Below are 21,108 nucleotides of genomic sequence, written 5' to 3'. Positions count from 1 at the left end.
TCATGAAACGCTCAGCGGATCTTTTCATGTCTTCGTAGCATCATTTTGGCATGGCAGAATCTCACTAGAAGAATCATTTTAGCGTACGGATCTCCCCAGTGGCAAGGGGTCGTTTGGAATTCAACCGACGATTGCTGTGCGAAGTAGACCCAGGTGCATGCCCCACGCATAAAACCTTCATTTACAATGCACTCCCTCGTGTGCCAGCTGCAGTCGCTTTTCAAAGCGGCCATTAAGGAGGCCTTTCCCACGCTGCCGGATGTGACGGCATCCATCACCCGCTCGAAGCCCGAGTTTGGGGATTTCCAATGCAACAACGCCATGGGACTCTTCAAAAAGCACCGGAAGGACCTACCGGACTGCAACTCTCCGAAGATGGTAGGCGATAAAATCGCCGCGGCCGTCGACACGTCCGCATTCAAGGAGGTCTCAGTCGCTCCCCAAGGCTTCATTACCGTACGTTTAGGGGAAGAGTGGGTATCTCGCGCACTTCGGCCTTGTGTACAGAGCGACTTTGAGTACAAGTTCGGTGAGGGGCGAGTCCTTGTCGACTTCTCATCTCCGAACATCGCCAAGGAGATGCACGTAGGGCACCTGAGATCAACAATTCTGGGTGAGGCCATCAGTAAGTGCCTTGAGTTCGGCGGCTACACTGTTCTCCGACGAAACCATCTTGGCGACTGGGGCACGCAATTTGGTATGCTTATCGAGTACATGCGGGAAAGTCACCCTGATTTCCTGACGTGTCCTCCGGAGCTGACGCAGCTCTGTGGATTCTACAAGCAGAGTAAGATTCGTTTTGATGAGGACCCGGAGTTCAAACGACGGGCTCAGCAGCAGGTCGTCAGTCTGCAGAGCGGTGACGCGTTCGCTACCGAGGCCTGGAAACTCTTCTGTAAGGTGTCTGAGGCCGACTTCCAGCAGATCTACGACCGGCTGCAGGTCCAGGAGTTGGTGCCGCGAGGCGAATCGTTCTACAACGAGATGATTCCAGGAATCGTGAAAGAGCTCGAAACATTCATTACCGTGTCTGACGGAGCGAAATGCTTTTTTGTCGACAATTATCCTCAGAAGAAAAAGGGGGAGGTGCCACTCATGGTCGTTAAATCCGATGGAGGTTACGGATACGACAGCACGGACCTTGCTGCCGTTCATTACCGGTTGGACAAGAACGGCGAGGACTGCCAGTGGGTGGTCTATGTCACTGACATGGGTCAGGAAAGCCACTTCAAAAAAATCTTCAAGGCCGCTGAGATTGTTGGATGGAGTGAGCCAACCACAAGACTGGACCACGTAGGATTTGGTCTGGTTCAGGGGGATCAGGGGAAGAAGTTTAAGACTCGCAGTGGAGACGTTGTAAAGTTGACGACGCTGCTGGACGAGGCTCGTGATCGAGCACTTGCGGAAATCCAACGACGCCAGGAGGATACCGACGAAACAGCCGACTGCGAAGCAGCGAGGAAGATTGGCTTCAGCGCGGTGAAGTATTTCGACTTGAAGCAAAACAGAACAACAAATTACCGCTTCAGTTTCGACGCCATGCTCGATCCCAAAGGAAATACGGCTGTGTACCTGCTCTACGCCTATGCTAGAATCTGCAGCATTTTCAGGAAAGCGGAAGTCGAGGCTTCGAGTCTCGACGCCTCAAATCTTCAGGTCGCACATCCCAAGGAACGTGAGCTGGCAGTTCTCCTTTTGACATTCCCGGAGCTGATGGATGCCTTCCACCGAGACCTCGCCGTGCACAGACTGTGTGAGTACTGTTACGACCTGAGCACGACCTTCTCGGACTTCTACAGAGAGTGCCGAGTGGTTGGGTCCGACGAGCAGGAGAGCCGCTTGATTCTGTGTGAGCTCACAAGGAAAATGCTCGCCACGGTATTCAATCTGGTCGGCATTCAAGCCCTGGAACGCATTTAGTTTCGTTCTGATGTCGTGTCGCCTAGCAAAAAGTTTTGTTCAAACGTCTTCAGGCCTTGCATGTCGCCTAGATCGTAAAGTTTTATGCCTAACCCTGGGTCTTCCTAAGACATGAGACAAACCTTCTGGCGGTGGAGTCTTTGGGAGCACCCCATTCACCGCGGGCTCCACATTCCCGAACGGTGTACTTCCCGTCCGCTGTGTGCACAAATAGGCTGGACTTTGGAGGGTACCTAGCCAGGCATTGCACTAGGAACATGTCGCTCTGCTTGTGTGGAAAGTAGGCGTCATCGGGCGATAGCCCCCCTCCCAGCTCAACACATGCTTCCCGGATCAGAGCGGACTCGCTGATGGAGAGAACTTCCCTTTCGGGACATCCGCGTTTGCCCTCTGTCTTCAGCAAGGCTTCAGCCATCTCCGTCACGTAGGCAGCTGTGGGTATGTCGGCGGTGGCGTAGGCAGTTCGAGGCTTGTTCTGGACGTCAGAGCCCCGAAAGAAGGGGACAGTACCGTCTAAGCCCAAAGAGAAGGGAGCTCTAAAAGAAGACCAATCGTACTCGGTAGTCTTGCCGGCACCCCGTCTGCCTTTGGGGGCTGCCTCTCTGACTCTGCCTGTTACCACTTTGAAGTAGACTGTTTCGTACTGGCGAAATATGCGTTGCTTGTCACTCAGGTGCTGCAGTTCGACCTGGAAGCACATGAGCTGCTCTCGCACCTCCACCAGGCCGTCACCGCCGTCCTTGCCTTTGTGCGCAGCGAGCTTCTCCAGAAGGTTGTTTTCGACAGTCGGCGCCCTGGCGATTGTATCGAAGAGCTTGCTGTCGGCTACGTTGGCATTCTTACCAAACGCTGCAGGTATCTGTGCGGCTTTCATAAACGCCAAGGTAGTGTTCGGCATTCCGTCTATGCGGTGCTCAGGTATTACCAGCACAGTTTCCCACTTGGTGTTTCGACTAACTGGGGAGAAGAAACGACTGTAAGTCTGTCGAAAGAGTGCATCGAATTCTTCCTGAAGATCCACTATGCAGGTCTCGTAGTCGGCTAGGGACAGTCGGTCGTAGGGGTAGGTGCCCTGGACGTAGTAGTCCAAGGGCATAATTTCGTGCCGGGATGCCCCGTCGAAAACTGCAGCAAAGGCTGGTAGCGGCAGGACTAGCTTCCGCATATCTATGCACACGAAATTTTCACCGAATGCACGCTGGCAAACGCAGTTCAGGGGACAGCGATTCATACCCGTACTGTGGGGTCAACACATACACATATGCATGCGGTCAACCAGAAATTCACAAAAAGTACAAATGGTGACTCTTGGTATCAACGGCTTCGGACGCATCGGACGCCTTGTCTTCCGTGCTGCCTTGGAGAAAGGCGTCACGGTAGCTGCCATCAATGATCCGTTCATGGACATTTCCTACGCTGTCTACCTGCTCAGCTTCGACTCGGTTCACGGAAAATTCAAGGGCTCCGTGTCTCATGCTGATGGAAAGCTCATCGTCGATGGCAAGACCGTCCAGTTCTTCGCCGAGAAGGACCCTGCCTCCATCACTTGGGGCGCTGCTGGCGTTGACGTTGTCTGCGAGTCAACTGGTGTCTTCACGACTCAGGAGAAGGCCGCTGCTCACCTTAAGGGAGGCGCCAAGAAGGTCATCATCTCCGCTCCCTCGGCTGATGCTCCTATGTTCGTCATGGGTGTAAACCACAATACCTACGCTGGTCAGGATGTGGTTTCCAACGCTTCCTGTACGACGAACTGCCTCGCTCCTCTCGTCAAGATCGTCAATGACAAGTTCGGCATTGAGGAGGCACTCATGACCACTATTCACGCCATGACTATTAACCAATTGGCTGTGGATGGCCCCTCAAAGGGAGGAAAGGACTGGAGGGCCGGCCGTTGCGCCTCTGCCAACATCATCCCCGCCTCCACTGGCGCTGCTAAGGCTGTTGGCAAGGTCATCCCCGAGATGAACGGAAAGGTCACCGGTATGGCTTTCCGAGTCCCCACTGCTGATGTATCTGTTGTCGACCTCACCTGCAAGCTGTCCACGCCCTGCAAGTACGAGGACATCGTCGCTGCTGTTGAGGAGGCCTCTAAGGGGGAGATGGCTGGTGTTATGGGTCTCACGCACCAGGACGTTGTGTCTCAGGACTTCGTGCACGACTCTCACTCCTCTACTCTCGACGTTAAAGCCGGAATCATGTTGAACGATACCTTCGTTAAACTCGTTACCTGGTACGACAACGAGTGGGGTTACAGCAACCGAGTTGTTGACCTGGCCAAGCATGTCACTGCTTAGGTGTAATACATTCGAAATGAATTGAAATCGGTTACATCGTGTGAACTTTGCGTCACTTTCGAAGTGGTCGTTTATGATATCTTCTGTGGTCTCTCCAGGCTTTTTTCATTCATGAAGTCGCTTGCATGGCTGACGTCCACTGTCAGCTCCTTGACCTCCCTGCTGAGTTTTCGTCGAGCTATGGTGTTCTGCCAGTTCCACACGCACAGACCAGCGATGGCCACCAAGAACAGCGCTGAGAGAAGTGAGCTTGTAAGCACCACGGTAGGATTCGCAGCAGTCACCTGCGATGCCAGTACTATCCATAGAAGTGCCATTATTTCGCTAGCACACGCAGTTTGATCTTTGATTGATTCAGCCAAATCATCCGAAACTTAGCCATCCCTACACGCACGAATGCGCCGACACCCACAGGGCGTCCCCATAGAGTAAGTGTTCCATTTACCCAGGGCGTCCCCATAGAGCAGGTCTTCCATTTACCCGACACCCTGTGGAAGCAGTCGGCGAAAAACTTCATCACTTTGTGTGCACAAATACAGTATGAGAACTGCATTACTCTTTCTCGCGCTGTTTGGTGATGCCCTCCGTCTGCATGACAAGCCAGAACTCAAATCCGGGGAACCCGCCACCACAGAACCGCCCAGTGAAGCCATAAAAAAGGCAGGCCCGACAGCTGATCCAGCCATCGAGAAGGCCAGACAGAGTCCTGTGTCCGAGCGGGAGAGCAGCCTCAAAGATGTGGAGATGAAAGCCTCAGAACTGAAGGAAAGGGCTGAGGACACGATTCGAAAGGAGAAGTCCTTGAAGAACTTGACGGAGTCGTATCAGGACGTCTCCGCACAGCTGGGAAAGAAGGAAAACGAGATTACGGAACGGGCATCCAGCCTCATTGGCAATTTCGAGCAGGCCAAGGAAAGGCTAGTCACAGCGGTCGACAAGATCAACGCAATGGAGGCCACCCTCACCAGTGTGTTCGGATCGCGGGCAGAGGAAATGTCACGGTTCCCCGAGGCAGTTCTCGGTCCCAAGCAGAAGGAGGAGGCTGAGGCGCATATGAAGAAAAACAAAACTCCGGGTGAACTGTACCCGCTCTTCTGTCCTAAGGGTTTCTGCCCAGGCGATGAGTACATGGAATGCTACAAGTACTCGAAGGTCGTAGACGAAAGCGGGAACGCTTCCGACAACGTAGAGTGCGCTCACTTTGAGGATTCCAGCGCGTTCCAATGCCCCAAGCACTCTACACCATGCTTTGCGGCTGTAACGAAGCACGACCTATTCCGAACAGTGGTACAGGGCCACAAGGTCAAGGTAACTGTGGAGGGACTGAACATCGGTCCTGGACTCAGACTGGCTGTCACTCGAAAGGCTTGTGTGAGCAAACGCACTGAGGATCTTGAAGAGATCATGCGCGATTTCGAAAAGATCTCACCTGATGGAGCAGGCTCCCCTGACGTTACCAAGGCACACAAGGCAACATTTGGTCCCTTCAGTCTTAAGGAACTGGGTGAGTTTAACATATGCCTGGTGCAGACGATGCCGAAGCCGAACTACCACGATGAAAAGAAGAAGGATCCGCATACATCAGGCATGCTCGTCGTGGGCATCGACAAGATTGGCGTGATAGTCGTCACCACAAATAAATGATGAATGCCACGTCTGTAAATGTCAACAAGGACTCATGCTTTTCTCTTTTTTCGACGTTTCTCGTGAAAGGAAGACGAGGAAGAGGAGGAGACGGCGTACAGACTGGATTTGGTAACCTTCGGTACCGTTTCTTTCTGCAACTCCGGCTTCTTTTCTTTCCGACTACGTTTCTTTCGTTTGTCAACCTTGGCAGATGATTCTGTCTCCTCCGTTGGAGTCTTGTCCGATTCCTCAGGTGCCAGCCCTCTCCTCTCTCGATCCTTTTGTCGAACTAGCTTTCGTGGATCCCTTCTGCGAAAAGGTCTGGTGATTCGTTGGTTTTCGACAACAGATTCAGATTCGGAATCGGTGGAGCTATCATCGCTGGTGCGAGTGTTGGCTGCGGCTTGATTGTAGACGTCATCCCACCAATTGTTCCACCGGCGCGAGGAATCCTCCGCTGCCTCAGTTTGGGCGCCGAGACCGGTGTTCACCGCCCGGCGCTTATTCTGGACGCATTCCGTCGTGCCTTGTTGCGCCTTTCCAAGGCCCTGACCCTTCCAGCCCATCTTCTTCAAGAGACCCGATCCAAAATCGCTGTTGAACGACTTGGAGCATACCCCTGAGCTGGAGAGCACTCGGTCATAGTAGCGCTGCGACATCAACGAAAGACGAAAAACGCGATTTTATCCGGCATCAGTCATCCAGCATCGGTTAGCCGCCTGTGCTGCGCACTTACATCTCACAATGGACATAGAATATTGAAAATCAGGGAAATTGATGGCCGTTTCTATATGCGACCTCTACGTCTGGGGCTCGGCAGAATGTGATCAGCTGCCCATTTCTGACGAAAGCAAAGTTGCTCTGAAGCCATTTCTCTGCAATGACGCGTTCGACAAGAAAGGAGTGATCTTGATCGGTGCTGGGAGTCAGCACAGTTTGGCAGTACTCGAGGACAATAGTATTGTCTCCTGGGGAAATAATGACGGTTGCGCCCTGGGTAGAGAGTGCACATCTGATACTCCGTCCAACGTTCCGTTTCCGGTAAAATTTCCGACAGAGGGCAAGGACGTTGCCGTGGTGAGTGTTCAGGCCGGAGACTCCCACAGCACTGTACTCCTGGCTGATGGCAGTGTGTGGCAGTGGGGGTCTTACCGGGACAGCCATGGGAAGACGACGTTCACCTGCCCCACCGACATGACTGCGGTCCCTGACGTACAGCGAACCCCTCTCAAGATCTGTCTCGGCCTAGAGACCAAGGCGCTAAAAATCTGCGCGGGAGCCAACCACACAGTTTGCCTGGCCCGAGAAGTGACTGGTCGCAGAGTGGTTCTGTCATGGGGTAACAATGAGTTCGGCCAGTGCAACGGAGTGGTGACCGACCCCTCAGATCGGACGCAGCAGAGAGAGGACCTGACGCCCTGCGTCACGACGGCAGACCAGTGAGCTTGTCAACGGGTAGACACAGACTCTCACCCTTCGCGGCCGAAGTGCTGGACGTTGGCGTTGGATCCAATTGCACATTCGTGAAAATCGCGACTCGCAGTGGAGATTGCCGACTCTTGGCCTTTGGTAACAATTCCTATGGTCAGCTGGGTGTCAAAAAGGGTGTCACCGGTGTGGTGGAGGTACCTTTGCCAGTAAGTCCTGCGTCAGTCACCTCGATGGGTGGCTGCCAACGACTCAGTTTGCTGCTTACCGACGCCGGAGACGTTCTCTCCGCAGGCTTCGCGGACATCGCTGGCCGAGATGTAGCCAGCCGAACTCGCCTGCAGTCATTTGAGCGAGTCGATCTGCCTCCCATGACGTTCATAGGCATTGGAGGGGAGTCCCTCTATGCATTGAGCAACCAAGGCGAACTGTACGCGTGGGGAACCCAAACAAAGGGGGTCCTGGGTAACGGCGTGGACCAATCCGGGACTATTAACCTTCCCAGGCTGGTGGACCCCACCTTGTTTCCCGGTAAAGTGCGGGCGATTGGCGCCGGTGCCCATCACGTGCTAGCCCTAGTGGAAACCAAGAGGTCCATGCCCCTGACGTCTGTCGACGTGTCCGAGACGAAACCTTCTCGCGGCATATCAATGGCTCCTGAAGGGTTCCACTACGCTTCTGGAATGCGTTACAGGTCATTCGTTCCCAAGCAACGACACCGCACAGCTCCACAAAGCAGCAGCACGCCGCAGATCGCGGCCTACGAGGCTGCCGTAGCGAAGGAAGTTGCGGCCTTGAGTAAGAAACCAGACGTCAAGCCTCGCTCAGATGAATCTCTGCTGAATCCGCTGCCTTCGATCCGGCGAAGCCGGCTCACACGCCCTAGTCGCCAAGCAGGGTTCGAGAAGGTGCACAGCATGGAGGAGCTGGAACAGGAGTGGGCCCATGACCACAAGGAGTTGATGACGCTGCGTGCGGACCCAATGACGAATGCCAAAGAAATCAAGCATCTTCAACAAAAGACGGCCCGCACGCAGCGCACACTGAACCGCATGAAGGGGGACAAGAAGAGGCCAGCCGACGATATTAAGAGGGCGACGAAACGAAGGGAGACTTCTGAGTGACATAAAATGTTAGTCATGTTTGTAGTCACAACGATGTCACTGGCGGGCTTTTACGACATCAACCCTCCACCCTACGACGTTATGAACTTCGCCGTGGAGTCTCCTGGGGATGCAGGGCTCGCGTGGCACAGACAAGAAAACGAGGAGAAGGCGCAGCGGCACTTCAAAGAAGTCATCAACGCTCGCCGGACGCAGGCTCGTATCTACAGCAAGCTCCAGGAGCGCGAGTGGAGACGCCGCGCCAAACGACTGGACAAACTGAACGACAACCTCAGTCAATCAATGCAGAAAGTCGTGCAGATGAAGCGGATGATGCGGCGAGAGGGAAAGGGCACGTTCAGAGGGCTCAAATAACTAACCGTATATGTGGGGTAGTGGAACGTTCCAAAATTTCAATACGTACAGTTGAATGGTCGGTGTTCGAGCATTCGGTTTAGTGTTGGGCGTTGCGGCCTTGGAGTGTTCATCCGGGGAGCTCCTCACTCACAGAGGCCGAGGATGCGAGGGCTGGGCACCGCTGTGGGCTGATATTGCGACGGACCAGCAGGCGGACGAGGTTATCAAAGTCATGTTAGACCCACAAGAGTTTAACTCTCCGGTCCCACTGCCCACGGCCTCTATGAGTAACCCGTCGTATGATGGAGACATCTACTGGAGAGGACGGGTCTGGATTGACCAGGTCTACTTCGGACTCACAGGCATGTCAAGGCGCGATCCCGAAAAGGCGAAAACTTTGGCGTGGAAGGTCTTGAACAACGCTGCAGGCATGAGCACCAAGGGCAGACCTCTGCAGGAGAATTACCACCCTGAGTACTGCTACACTCAGGGAGCCTCGAACTTTTCGTGGACTGCAGCATCGCTGTACCTGCTGTACCACGACCAGTTGACTGAAGAAAGAAAGACTGAGGTGCCTACCCTGAATCCTGGCGTACCGACACTCGCCATGAAGCACAAGAATGTGCTGCACAAGAAACACACTCCCGTCGTTATGAAGGAGGTCGAGAACCGCAATCTCACCGCCACACCACTGATGGACAACGGGTCATGGCATGGATGGACACTTCCGTACGAGCAGTGGGTGCCCGGTGAGGACGACACCAGTTCGCCTGACTGCAAGCCTCTGCCGAATGTGGCTGACAAGCCGGGTGCCGGCCTCCCAAACGAGAAAGACATGCGTATCGGTTTCGCCGGACCCTACGTTGTGGCTGAGGAGTACATCGTTGCGATTTCGGATATGCTAGACGAACTGCGGATCACAGGCAAGAATGTAATATCGTCTACGTACGACTCCTTTCCCGGATTTCTTCGAGCTCAGTACGAATTGTCTGGCGGCGTGTCCATTACTAACGAGGTCCGGTTCATCGATGATGACTCGAAGAACAAGACCAGCGTAACGAAAACGAAGGTGAAGGGTTTGAAGACGGGTGACAAGCTGACATGGAGCGGATCGATCTTCCCTACCGATAGGTGCTACAAAGTGCTCAATGAACGAGAGGCCAATGGAAGCGTAAATCGCGTCACTCCCGATATGATTGCAACTGAAGACGGTAAGGCCAAGTGGTGCCAAAACTATGGCCGCAAGGCTTTACCCGTCTGGTACACGCCTGATCAGACACGTTGGAATCAGAACCGGTACTATCGAAAGAAGGACGGAAACCACCTTGTGTGGAAGTTTTCCAGGCTACGGGATACTTGGAACATGATGTTCTCCTATGGAGGAGACGAGACCGCGTCCCTGATGTTCACCAGATCGGTGCGGTCAGCTGAGGGCGAAGGCGTAGTAGTAACTCGTAGCCTGCCAAGCTTGGAAGACTACAAGGATGAGGTTGTGGTTCCAAAGGATGGCGACTACGAAATCGTCAATGTTATCAGCTACACATTCAACGACAAGGAGTTCGAAGCAGCGAAGCTGCATCACGACAAGGTCTCCTCGACCAGCACTGACGTCGAGAACGCATGGAAATCGTCTGTCGATCGTTGGGAGCGCATTCTACTGGAGGGTGTGGAGAAGCGACAGCCCACCGTAGACGACCCTGATGCGGTTCAACGCGCAACCGTAACCGCTGTGAAGGCGATTGAAACCTTAGAACTCAACAAGCGAGGCGTGACCGGAGCCTTCACCTCTGCCGGGGTGGTACCTTCAGTGACAGCTCCGTGGTTCGCTGGGGTCTGGGCCTGGGATTCGTGGAAGCAGGCGGCCGCCATGTCGCACTTCGACCCGACCACGGCTCGCGAGAATATCATGACTATGTTCGACCACCAGATAAGGCCAGACGACACTGTCCGCCCTCAGGACGAGGGAATGATAATCGACTGCGTCTTCTACAACAAGTCCCCTGAGAGGGGAGGCGACGGAGGTAACTGGAACGAGAGGAACACGAAGCCTTCTCTGTCTGGATGGGCTATCGAGTCGGTCTACCACGGCCTTGTCAAACAGGGACACACAGTGCTTGCTGAGAGTTGGCTTCGCGAAATCTTCCCCCAACTACAAGCCTATCACCAGTGGTGGCTCAACAACCGCGATCACAACGACAACCAGATCCCTGAGTACGGCGCCACGCTAGACAAGGCACACAACCAAGGTGATGAGATGCTCTTTGTGGCGACTGTAGAGGGCAAGTCATCTCTCATCCGTCGTTACCATGAGAGCTGTGAACAATGCATCAACTTCTGTGATCGAACGGATACCACTTGCGTTCACGTCGACTGCGACGGCGTTTCCTATTCCGAGTGCGACCAGTGTCTCTCTTTCCGGTGCGCCGACTATGAGCTGTACCACGATACGGTGAAGGAGAACCTGTACGTGTCCATCTTCCCCCCAATCAAGGATGGCGCAGGCTGGGAATCAGGCATGGACAACGCCGGCCGCTTTGGGTTCATTGAGCCAGACCAGCTGCAGACGTTCGCTGACAAGGAGGGAATGACTCCGAGCGAGGCGCGCCTCGCTTGGGCAGTGTACTTCGGAGAGAATTACGTCAACAACAGCCTCGTCGGGTACTCCATCAACCAAGAGTCCGTGGACCAGGTATCGTTCTACTACAACGAGAAGCATGTGCTGAAGTGGGCAGCTGGCCTTCTTGGTGAGAGTGACTATGCCAGAAGGATGGAACAAGAAATGGCTACCACGAAGGAGTACGTGCAGACTTGCATGTACGAGGGCAACTTCTTCTACGACCGTACGATTCCCATCACAGACCACAGGTCTGGCGACTCGGCGGCGATAACTGGGGCGTCCTTGGTGTCAGCGGTGCTACTGGCGCTGCTATTCTGAGTCACTATAGCTCTTGGAGATTAATCCCGAATGGGTATGCTTCATGTGAATATTGTTGTGACGTGTGAATAGGGAGTTATACATGCTCAGATATGCATCTCCTAGTTATCTATCATTTATGTACACGTATCAACTTTCAGGTTCGTTGTGTGCTGGTGCTAATGCCGCCTCGACCGGCACTGTGGGGTGCAGCTGCAGCAGCTCAGACTTGTAGAAGGAGGTTGGGACCGCTGTGTGGTCTTCGTAGTCCACAGACAATTCCCATTTCTGAAGCTTGTCTAGCAGAGTTCCTGGTACTCGGAACTTTGAAGGAGTTACAACCCATACGCCGTTGTTCTTGAGGTGGCCATCAACAATCGTCATGATCTGATTGAACATGGACATCTCGACGTCATTTGGGCCAGGATACACAACCAACAAGTCCTCCTCCAAAGTCGAGACGACAGCCTCAGCGTCGAACTCCGAGAGGGTTAGATCTCCGATTCGTTTCATCTTGATTCTCTGATCTCGTACCTCGGCCAAGTCAGCGCTGCTCAGCTGGTGGCGGTACCCCCACTGGTTGCTGGCAGATAGGCCAGCCAGCGTCAGCATACCGTTGGCGGCGAGGTTGTACTGCGGGTTGTGGTCTATCAACTTTGCTATGGACTCAAATGCGGGGAGTTCCTCGTCGGTGGGGTTCCAGTAGCCACGACGCACCTTGATCCTGTCAGACAGCTCCTTCAAAGTGGTGTTCCACGCAGTGGACCCGAGGTGGCCCATTACGCGTTTCGTGTGAGGTGAGGAAGCCGTGAGTCGCATGGTTGAGTAACAGGGCATGATGACGTTCTCTGTTAGTCGCTGCATGAACCCGTTGGTATCGACTGTTTCAAGGCGCTTAAGGAAAGCCAATACACGCTTGTATTCTGGATCACTCTTTCGACAGACCATGAATAGATCGCTGAAGTTAGAGCAAGCCGTGTATGCCAGATCCTGCATGTCTTCTTCTCCCAAAGGCACAATCTCCTCTGACATCCACTTCCACAAAGGTAACAGGGGTGACGTCCGTTTAGCCGATCCTTTCGACCTTGCCGCCAACACCTTATATCGCATAACGTCCTCGGGAATGCCTTCCTCTTCTGTGAAGGGGTTCTCCTTCAACCAATCGGGCACAGCTGACTCCTTGACTTCAGTCATAATCTTTGAGTAAGCTATTCGAAGGAAGCGCTGCGCGCGGTAGACCTCTCGGCAGTCACTGTTAAGCGTCCCGGTGAAGTTGAGCTTTTCACAGAACGTCCGAAGACTCTGCGCGTCAACTCCCAACAAGTTCACGCAGCCTTCTACAAGGCACTCGTTGATCTGCTTCCAATCGTTCGCTCCGCCCTGACTCATACAGTCGAAATTTTCAGGAGGCAATATGTCGTGTGCACTGCGCGGCAAGGGGTTGGGGTTCCAGGGCACTTTCAGTGATAGCGTGTCGTCGTGACTGAAGTTCAGGAACTGCTTATCTCGAGGAACGAACGGGTCCATGGGAACCTTACGGGTGCCTTTTCGACCCGAGAGAAAAACCAACTTGGCCTCGTACCCATTGATAAGCATCTGCATTTTCATGGTTTGATCGCGAAGATTCAGCAGATCCTCCCAGCATAGTTTCCGAAATTGCTCAGGGGGAACCTCTACCCCTGGGGCGGAGCGATACTTCATTGCGAGGTCGTAGAGCTCTTCCATGACCCGTCTTCTCTGGTGATTCACCAGTCTAAGCCGGAGAACCATCTGTTGACAATGTAGGAGTCTCAACTTGTTGATGGTCTTGTACTGGCTGCGAAGTTTGTTCAGCTTGGTTTCTGGGAAGTCAGACGGTTCTGGCGTGAGCCCTTGCTTGCGCATAGAGTCGTACTCATTGGACTCGTTCCTCAAATCACGACCGTAAATGACAAGAAGGTTCTTTGTAGGAGTGCCATGCTGCAGCAGGTAAGGCGCAGCAGACGTGAATAGGTTCAGCAGCGAAACGAGCTCCTGCTCGGAAATCCCAGAAAAGAAAGGTGCTACGCGCGTTGGACCAGCAAGGTAGTCGGGGATCAAAGAGCGCTGCTCAGGCTTCAGCGTGACGGCGAGCCAGTCCTTGAAGCACATGTCCTTTGGGGGAGACTGCGCAGCAAGGTAGTCCCTGTTGCTCTCAGTGTTCAGCGGGATGTGCCTTGTCTCCTCAAGGTATCCCCTGAAGTACATGGGTACGGTTTGCGTCAGCAAATTGTGAATCGACAGCGATGCAGGATTGTTACGGTCGATTGGACGGAAGGGGGGTCGTTTGCGTAGCTTAATATCCACCGCAACGGGCATGCCCTCCTCATTCAACTGGGGTTTGCCCTTAACCTTTTCTGGCTCAATCGGCTCCTCGTAGTCCCCTGTTAGCTCCAGGTAATAGCCGTCATCGTCCTCGGGTTTCTGTGGGGCTAGGGATGCAGGCGTGGCTTGCAGCACCGTAGGACGGACGTCGGGGCAGTTCTCAGAACGAGCGGGCACATTAGAGTCAGGAAGGCATCTCTTCTTTCCCTCCTTACGTCGTTTCCTCATCTGGCTTTTGCTGAGCTTTACCGGCTCTGGCTCTGGCTCCTCCACCTCTACAGGCTTCATGACAACCGTCGCCGCTTGAAAGTCGCTCGGTCCGAGGCGTAACGCCAGGGCGTCGTCGGAGTACGTCGCGTCTGTGTCATTCAACTGTTCGACAACACAGTCTCGAATGCGGTTCACCTCCACCCGTTGTTTGTCGTAATCGTTGCGATTGCGGTCGTGCTTTGCAGTGATGTTTTGCTTTGCCAAGTCGGCGGCGTCGGTTGGTTCGGGGTTCACCAACCGCTTGAGGCCGTAAATTGCCGTCTTGGTCTGAGTAGGAAGAGTCGCAAAGGGAATAGATAGCTGGGAAAACATAATGCCGGAAACTACAAGTAACGACAGGCACCTACGCCAAGTTTCGAGCAAAAGTCCTGCTTGACTTCTTGGATAACAGATTTCGCATTCTTCTGTCGCGCGGAGGAACCTTTAGGTGCCTTCGACCTGGAACTGCTGCTGCTGTCTACAGACAGAAGGGTATGCCGATCAACATGAGCCAGCGCAGGGAAGTCCGCCTCACTGACTGCGTCAAGATGTGACTTTTTTGGCCGACTGTGCTTGGATTTCTTCTGTATCGGTGAAGACGACAGATTGGAGGACAGATTGGACGACCGACTCGAGGACGTTTCCGATTGTTCTGACTCCGATCTGGAGTCGCCTGAGGACAAGGACATCATTTCTCTTGACCGAGACGAGCCAGTGGAAGTCTTGAGGGACGGGCAGTGGAAGTCAGACAGGTCGGCTTGGACCGATGGAGCTTGCGCCTGTTCGGTCTCAGAGGGAAACTTGAGGGAAGTTTGGAGAAAGTCGCTTTGGCGGGAGGAGTTTGAGGACGACAGCGACAGAGACGGAGACGATCCTCGAGCAATAGGGGGGTACGATAAATTGGAATCAGCCAAGGAGTGAGTAATAGGTGCCACAGGTGAAGGCGTTCTGACGGCCGCAGGTGAAGGCGCTCTGGCGGCTGCAGGTGAAGGCGCTCTGGCGGCTGCAGGTGAAGGCGCTCTGGCGGCCTCAGCACCCGAGGGTTGCGATTTGCAACTAGCGAAGAAAGCCCGCTGCTCCGCTGTCAGCTCCAACTCTTCCGGCATTCTAATGGAAGACGGGTCCAACACTACTGGAGAGCACTCGGCTTCCGAGTAAGACAACGTATGCCTTGAAGACACTGGCTGCGACGCAGGGTGCGTCAGCGGCATGAAATCCATGGAGAGAGGATTTCTAGGCATGGCCTCCATGGGACCTCCAAAAAACGGCGCCGCCGGCCTCCCCCCCCTTGGAGGAGGTCTGGACATCTGCATAAGCAGCGGAGGCGCCATAAGAGGGCTCGGCCGGAAGGGCATCCCGACCAGCGGCTCTCCGTGGGGTCGGACCATGTTGAAACCAGGATGTCCCATAGGTGGAGGAGGCCGAGTCATATCCAGGGGCATAGTCATGACCGGGGGCCTTCCTATGGCGCGAGGTCTAGGGCTGCTGCCCTGAGGCCTTGCCATTGTATCAGGCATAGGGTTGAAACTCGGAGACCTTTCCCCTGTGATAGGTCGGAAGTTAGTGTTGCGAGGCCCCTGTCTAGGGTTGCGAGATCGGGGCTGCTGATGACCTTGGCGACCTGGCTGGGCGTATTCCTTGGGGCGACATCCGCCTGTTGGGTCCCATGTGCCAAAGTTCGCGTCGTCATTTGCTTGCGCGGACTTCTCATCCCAGTGGCCGATCGGGAACTGAGATGATGCCGTTAGAACCAGAGTTCGTGTATCGAAGGCCGCCGGATGTTGAGGGGCAATCTTCATACTCACAACGAAAATATGATATTTGTAGAAATATTCATAAAGATGTGCTAAACATATAGATATGGATCTCCGAAGGTTAGCGCCGTTTCAGTGTTTTGCCAGAGGTCAGCTTTGTTACAAAGGCATGAACTTCGCTTGGTTATGGGAAGAATCATTGAAAGCTGTCAAGCACAGATAAATGAGAAGAACCACTGAAAGCTGCAGCACTGAAATCTACGCAGACATCAAAGTGTAGTCGACTCCAACAATGACTCCAAGAACGATTCAGTCGATTTGGTCCGCTTGAAAGGTGACTGTCTTGACGCGGGAGACGTGGTGAAGTTGTCCAGGTCAGGGTCTTCTGCCAGCAGATCGTGAGGAGAAACTGGTAAAACGAAATCGGACTCCAATGAGGGTGCACGACTAGGCAGTCGACTACCTACAGCTACCCGAAGCTGCTGCTCACTTTCGATTGATTCACCGTCTCCCTGTGGGTCGTTACCCAAAATGCTGTCGAAAGCGTTGGCAATATCTTCGGCGGTGAATAGGAACGACGAGAGGGCCTCGGTGCCCCCAATATCCACCCTCTTCTCCTTCTTCTTCTTGTGGTGGTGGTCAACTTTGGCGCCCTCTTGGTCAGCTGTTTTCGTGTTGTCCTTGACCTTGAAAGTAAGCCGAGACATTTGAGTTCCGGAATCTACCAATGACATCAGTTCTCTGTGCGCCTCGCATGACCTCGTAGCCAGGGATTGCGTAGCTGTGCCGAGTTCAGCCACCTCCCCTGAAACCTTATGTAAGCCCTCTCGCAGATCCTCCTTCACTCCCAGAACCTCAGCACTCTGAGCCCAAGCGGTCGCCTTCCGCCATTCTCTGCTCGCCGCAGCCTCGTCCACCACGGAGGACAACGCCGCAGAGAGGCGCGAAATGGCAATCTCCAGGTCCGCATTTTGACTGAGGAGGCGCGCTAGAGTTGCGTCGGCACCGTCCAACCTCAGCACAACCTGTTTACGGAAATCGGAGTCGTCGTCGTCGAGAGGTGCAAAGGTCACCACGTCTGCCCTGCACACGTCTAGCTTCCGTCGCTTGAGTGGAGGCCCCTTCTCATCGTACACGGCAGGTCTACTGAGGGCCAGCTCCGCTTCCAAACTGTCATCCGTGTCGTGAGCGTAAATATCACTGACAGGCTTCTGGGCGTCGCTATGCGGCGGTTCAGCAGTGCCTTCGTCAGTGGACGAGACTACTGGGGATGGGTAGTGCGTCGAGGCAGGGGAGGGGGCCTCACTGAACGGCGACGAGGACTTGCTCAGCGACAGCTCTCTGTTTGGCGAGTTCACGGCAGGTGGAACTGAAGGTGAGTTCTTGAGCGACTCCGACGGCTGCGGAGTCACGAGGTCTTTGACAGACTCCTCTGTGAGGTCTTTGACAGACTTCTCTCCGAGGTCTTCGAGTGAGGTCTGTGCCGCCTCGCCGCTCGCAACACCAGCAGACGGTGCCTCCGACGTCTGCCCGGGGCGTGCGAGAGACGAAGTTGACTCGTCGGGAGTCAACTCCTGCTTGCTTGCGGGACGAACCAACACCCACTCGTCTGGAATGGTCTCGCCTCTATGGGCCTCGAAATGATCCACGAAAACGTGCACCGATTTGAAAAAGCTGCCAATCTCCTTGAACGGGCACTTGAAAAAAGGTAGACGCCGGAAACAGGTTTCGGAGGCGATACCTTTGTCCATGTCCGCGGGACGAACGTACGGCTTCAGCACAGATGACAGTGTGACGAAGGCAGGAACGTCCTCGATCTGAAAGCTATGAACCAAAGAGGAAGAATATGTAGCTCACCTTCGCCAGCAGCGACCACAGGCGGGTCAGCAGCACGCTGTTCAGGTGGTCAGCCACCCGGGTGGGCGCTACCAGTACTGCAGCCAAACGCTCCGCCGTAACAGTTGCAGCATTGCGTACGGATGAGTGTGAGCGGCTGTTCTGCTTCACAGGGGTCGAGGTCATTTGGTCAATACGAGCGTAGAGAATCAAAGCTACCGCCGATACGACTTCCAAATGCAGGGTGAAGAAGTGGTTGGTACGGTATATGGTGCTTAGGTCGCCGTTGTCCACCATGTCTCGAATCTTGGGGTCCTCTGAGCATGTCCGATTGAATTGCTCAGCGGAGTCCAGAAAATAATACGCACTGTTCCGAATGTAGACGTCGTTCACGTACTTCGCAGAGACTACAAGGGAGCATAGGTACCGCGACGCTTGAACGCATAGTGTAGAGTCCGACGTGGAATTGAGCAAGAGCCCGAAAAGCCGGTTGAATGTCTCGGTCATCCATTCGAACTTCTGCCCAGCCATATAGAGTAATAGAAATGGCACGTGGCGAGTCGAGGTGTCGCCAACAACAGAGTTTAAAAACACGTGTAGGAGTTCGAAGTAAAAGATGTCAGCCATAGTTCGCCTCACCAAGCCGGGGACAGAAGTGGCCTCTACCTCCGTCTCAGTCGTCAGCGAGGTGGAGCTCGCTCCCGAGTCATCAGAGAGCACCCGTAGAGCCTCTCTTGCGAGGCCAGGCGGGGCGTCTTGTTGCTCCAGTTCACTGATGGTTTTGGTGCAGAAGACGTGAAGTTGCCTGAATAGCTCTGTGAGCAGGGAGCGGTAAGGATTCTTATCGTGGTGGGATAACGTCTTCAGGAAGGCGGCCTTAAGGCGACCCTGGTCGGCCAGAATGGCGTTCATGCGTTCAATGGTCAGCTTTCCAGCCTTAATCTTTTTTAGCCACAATGGTTTCTGCTTCTCCACCCAGTCCTGAAAAGAACGCATGTCAACAGTCCGATCGCGGTGCTTATCCACGGCCATCATATCGATCTTCACCAGGTTCTGCACGACAATCTGCATCACACAGGGACGTAGAGTGCTCGAGGCCCTGGCGAACCATAACAGGGCTTTGTGGTAGCAGGAGTGCGTGTCGATGTTGCTTGAAGGTCCCACAAACGGCACCCCGCTCCGTAATGAGTGGCGAACACTCCCTACACATCGCGGATTCACCTCCGTAAGACGCATCAACGTGTCGCAAACCTCGTCGACGATGCCGAGCGTCGTGTCGGGAATGAACTGAAGGCACTTTAAGTAGCTAAAGTCCACGGAGCTGCCGTCCTTGCGCACAGCAAGGAAGGCGCGGGCTGACTCCGTGTGGGCGTCCGAGTTCTGACCGACAGTGTAATACCGTACGCCTCTACCCGCCTTCTCCTTGTACCGTGGATGCCGCTTGAAGACTTCGTGAACCATGGTGTGCTCGTCACCAGCGAACTTTACGCCTTCCTCCGCAAACTTTAGGAGGTTCTGGAGGCTGATGCGAAGATGATTGCGGTTTGCGAACTGAAGTTTCGTGCCCTTAAAGGTAACACCAGGAATGCCGACGGTCTTCTGAAGGTCGGCGCTTGCCACATCAGAGTCGATTAGCGACGTCAGGGCGGTTACAAGTCCTTTCGTGATATAGTCCAGCAGTGGGTCCCCCAGTGGAGAGGTGGAGATGTCTGCGAGCAAACCCCTGAAGATGCCGAGTTCGTTGCTCTGGTCATGGGCAGACAGGTCGATACCGATACGCTCCATGCCTTCCTGTGTTTTGGAGTCAACCCCAAATCTATGCGGGGCTAGCGCAGCACGGACCCAGTTGAACTTCGAGATCATGGCCTTGACCAGCCTGACTGCTGTTTCCACTGGTACTGTCGCTGAATGGGCGACAAGCCAGGCCCCTGTGGCCAGGACATCTCGATTGCTTATTGATGATCCGCTCAGAACCTCGGGAGCGTCGGTGGACTTCACCAGGGCCCGTTCCTCTGACGAAACAGGAACGAAACGGTCCACGCGCTTCTTGGACCGTTTGATGGCCTTCTTGCTTGCGCTTCTGCTTGACGTCTTGCTTGCGCTTCTGCTTGACGCCTTCCTCTCCTTCTCCTTTCTCTGGGGTCGTTCAGCTGCCTCCATAAGGAAAATCGGATGTTTTCAGAACTCAGATGGGTAGTGTAGCAGATGTAACATGAATGGTTTGGGTGCAGTTGGTTTTGTGATGGACAAGAGTGTTCTGGTTTGTGTTGTGAGATTCCTGGCAGGTTTGAACGTAGGCGAACTATGTGGACGAGTATGAGGTCGCAACTTGCGTGGCAGTGATGGGCCGGGCAGGTTTCAAGGTTGTGGTGGGCAGCATTGAAGGTAGCATGCTGGTAAAGGCATCGCACCGCTTGAACGTCGTGGCGGACGCACTGATATCTGAGACGCGCGACCAATTCGACGCGATTGTGATTACTGGCGGTAAGCGAGGAGCACAGCGCCTTCTCAAGTCCAAACACTTGCAGGCGCTTCTTCGAGCACAGGCGATCGAAGGTCGTCTAATTGCCGCCATTGGAGCGCCCTCGACAATGCTTCCGCCCCCGGCAATGCTTCGCCTTGTGGACTGCTGGGGCGCGGCGGTAGTCAGCCGACGCGCAGGAGTATTCTACGCAGATGGGGTGCTGACCGCCAGCGGTCCAGGAGACGCACTCGACTTCGCTCTGAAAATCGTTGAGCTTCTTGCGGGTACTGATGCAGCGAAGAACGCTGACCAGAGAATGCAGTCTGAAGACTAGATTTCATCCCTCATCTAATAACCCACAGAAATAATCAGCCGTAGTGCTATTGTCATCGTAGTAGCATGAACACACGTATTAGAGAGCTGCATAAATTGGTTGATGCAACCGATCACTTGTACTCCCTACAGTCTCCCTCACGAGATGCAGCCAGGGACAAATGTAACCAGTCTGGTAAGTGAGGACACATAATCAGCTCTATCCTAAAAGTCCTCATTGAAGTCTGGTAAAAAAAAATCATCCCAAGATGTCCCAACAAGAGTCGGAATGGTGCATGATGTATCATCCTTATCGCAACACCCTTAGGATACTTCCCATTAGACCTATCGATCATGTAGTCAGCGACAAGGCCTCCTGGTAGTAAGATTCATTCTGGAATGATCAGCCGAACGAGATGTTTAATCACAGAGATCAGTGATTCCGTATTGATATCATCCTTGACGCCCTCCCTGATTAGCCTCCCATCTTAGTCTTTCCTTAGGTTGT

General features: G+C 54.0%; 11 protein-coding genes across 15 annotated transcripts; 7 read left to right on the top strand and 4 right to left on the bottom strand.

The window, feature by feature from the left end:
* Positions 1 to 186: 186 nt before the first annotated feature.
* Positions 187 to 1,920, top strand: KVP17_000363 (uncharacterized protein; the record flags this gene model as incomplete). The annotated part of the gene is made up of 1 exon (XM_068520812.1): positions 187 to 1,920. The coding sequence occupies one exon, from the start codon at positions 187 to 189 to the stop codon at positions 1,918 to 1,920; it is 1,734 nt and encodes a 577-aa protein (XP_068374557.1).
* Positions 1,921 to 2,008: 88 nt separating this feature from the next.
* On the bottom strand, positions 2,009 to 3,085 carry KVP17_000391 (uncharacterized protein; the record flags this gene model as incomplete). The annotated part of the gene is made up of 1 exon (XM_068520989.1): positions 2,009 to 3,085. One exon carries the CDS (start codon positions 3,083 to 3,085, stop codon positions 2,009 to 2,011), a length of 1,077 nt encoding a protein of 358 aa, XP_068374616.1.
* Positions 3,086 to 3,218: 133 nt separating this feature from the next.
* KVP17_000414 (uncharacterized protein) lies at positions 3,219 to 4,214 on the top strand (the record flags this gene model as incomplete). Its single annotated transcript, XM_068521305.1, has 1 exon — positions 3,219 to 4,214. The coding sequence occupies one exon, from the start codon at positions 3,219 to 3,221 to the stop codon at positions 4,212 to 4,214; it is 996 nt and encodes a 331-aa protein (XP_068374649.1).
* Positions 4,215 to 4,754: 540 nt separating this feature from the next.
* Positions 4,755 to 5,858, top strand: KVP17_000362 (uncharacterized protein; the record flags this gene model as incomplete). Its single annotated transcript, XM_068520811.1, has 1 exon — positions 4,755 to 5,858. The coding sequence occupies one exon, from the start codon at positions 4,755 to 4,757 to the stop codon at positions 5,856 to 5,858; it is 1,104 nt and encodes a 367-aa protein (XP_068374556.1).
* Positions 5,859 to 5,890: 32 nt separating this feature from the next.
* Positions 5,891 to 6,499, bottom strand: KVP17_000353 (uncharacterized protein; the record flags this gene model as incomplete). The annotated part of the gene is made up of 1 exon (XM_068520703.1): positions 5,891 to 6,499. One exon carries the CDS (start codon positions 6,497 to 6,499, stop codon positions 5,891 to 5,893), a length of 609 nt encoding a protein of 202 aa, XP_068374535.1.
* Positions 6,500 to 6,617: 118 nt separating this feature from the next.
* On the top strand, positions 6,618 to 8,392 carry KVP17_000389 (uncharacterized protein; the record flags this gene model as incomplete). 3 transcript variants are annotated; one of them, XM_068520982.1, is made up of 2 exons in its annotated part: positions 6,618 to 7,279; positions 7,306 to 8,392. In XM_068520982.1, the coding sequence occupies 2 exons, from the start codon at positions 6,618 to 6,620 to the stop codon at positions 8,390 to 8,392; spliced, it is 1,749 nt and encodes a 582-aa protein (XP_068374613.1). The 3 variants fall into 3 exon arrangements, with proteins under 3 accessions (XP_068374613.1, XP_068374612.1, XP_068374614.1); XM_068520981.1 differs by lacking the exon at positions 7,306 to 8,392 and having other exon boundaries at positions 6,618 to 7,283; XM_068520983.1 differs by lacking the exon at positions 6,618 to 7,279 and having other exon boundaries at positions 7,502 to 8,392.
* A 15-nt stretch (positions 8,393 to 8,407) lies between these two features.
* On the top strand, positions 8,408 to 8,746 carry KVP17_000383 (uncharacterized protein; the record flags this gene model as incomplete). 2 transcript variants are annotated; one of them, XM_068520940.1, is made up of 1 exon in its annotated part: positions 8,408 to 8,746. In XM_068520940.1, one exon carries the CDS (start codon positions 8,408 to 8,410, stop codon positions 8,744 to 8,746), a length of 339 nt encoding a protein of 112 aa, XP_068374600.1. The 2 variants fall into 2 exon arrangements, with proteins under 2 accessions (XP_068374600.1, XP_068374599.1); XM_068520939.1 differs by having other exon boundaries at positions 8,426 to 8,746.
* A 55-nt stretch (positions 8,747 to 8,801) lies between these two features.
* Positions 8,802 to 11,663, top strand: KVP17_000351 (uncharacterized protein; the record flags this gene model as incomplete). The annotated part of the gene is made up of 1 exon (XM_068520687.1): positions 8,802 to 11,663. One exon carries the CDS (start codon positions 8,802 to 8,804, stop codon positions 11,661 to 11,663), a length of 2,862 nt encoding a protein of 953 aa, XP_068374531.1.
* A 129-nt stretch (positions 11,664 to 11,792) lies between these two features.
* KVP17_000385 (uncharacterized protein) lies at positions 11,793 to 16,033 on the bottom strand (the record flags this gene model as incomplete). Its single annotated transcript, XM_068520954.1, has 2 exons — positions 11,793 to 14,555; positions 14,603 to 16,033. 2 exons carry the CDS (start codon positions 16,031 to 16,033, stop codon positions 11,793 to 11,795), a joined length of 4,194 nt encoding a protein of 1,397 aa, XP_068374603.1.
* Positions 16,034 to 16,257: 224 nt separating this feature from the next.
* Positions 16,258 to 19,984, bottom strand: KVP17_000382 (uncharacterized protein; the record flags this gene model as incomplete). Its single annotated transcript, XM_068520920.1, has 2 exons — positions 16,258 to 17,805; positions 17,846 to 19,984. The coding sequence occupies 2 exons, from the start codon at positions 19,982 to 19,984 to the stop codon at positions 16,258 to 16,260; spliced, it is 3,687 nt and encodes a 1,228-aa protein (XP_068374598.1).
* An 82-nt stretch (positions 19,985 to 20,066) lies between these two features.
* KVP17_000403 (uncharacterized protein) lies at positions 20,067 to 20,622 on the top strand (the record flags this gene model as incomplete). 2 transcript variants are annotated; one of them, XM_068521103.1, is made up of 2 exons in its annotated part: positions 20,067 to 20,093; positions 20,122 to 20,622. In XM_068521103.1, the coding sequence occupies 2 exons, from the start codon at positions 20,067 to 20,069 to the stop codon at positions 20,620 to 20,622; spliced, it is 528 nt and encodes a 175-aa protein (XP_068374635.1). The 2 variants fall into 2 exon arrangements, with proteins under 2 accessions (XP_068374635.1, XP_068374634.1); XM_068521102.1 differs by lacking the exon at positions 20,067 to 20,093 and having other exon boundaries at positions 20,167 to 20,622.
* Positions 20,623 to 21,108: the final 486 nt, after the last annotated feature.

The sequence above is a fragment of a genome (genome assembly GCF_019968985.1).
Source record: "MAG: Porospora cf. gigantea B chromosome Unknown PgB_NODE_3_length_148095_cov_126.465, whole genome shotgun sequence".
NCBI lineage: Eukaryota > Apicomplexa > Conoidasida > Eugregarinorida > Porosporidae > Porospora > Porospora cf. gigantea B.
Note: the sequence above shows the minus strand (reverse complement) of the source record. Positions and strands in the feature narration are given on the sequence as shown.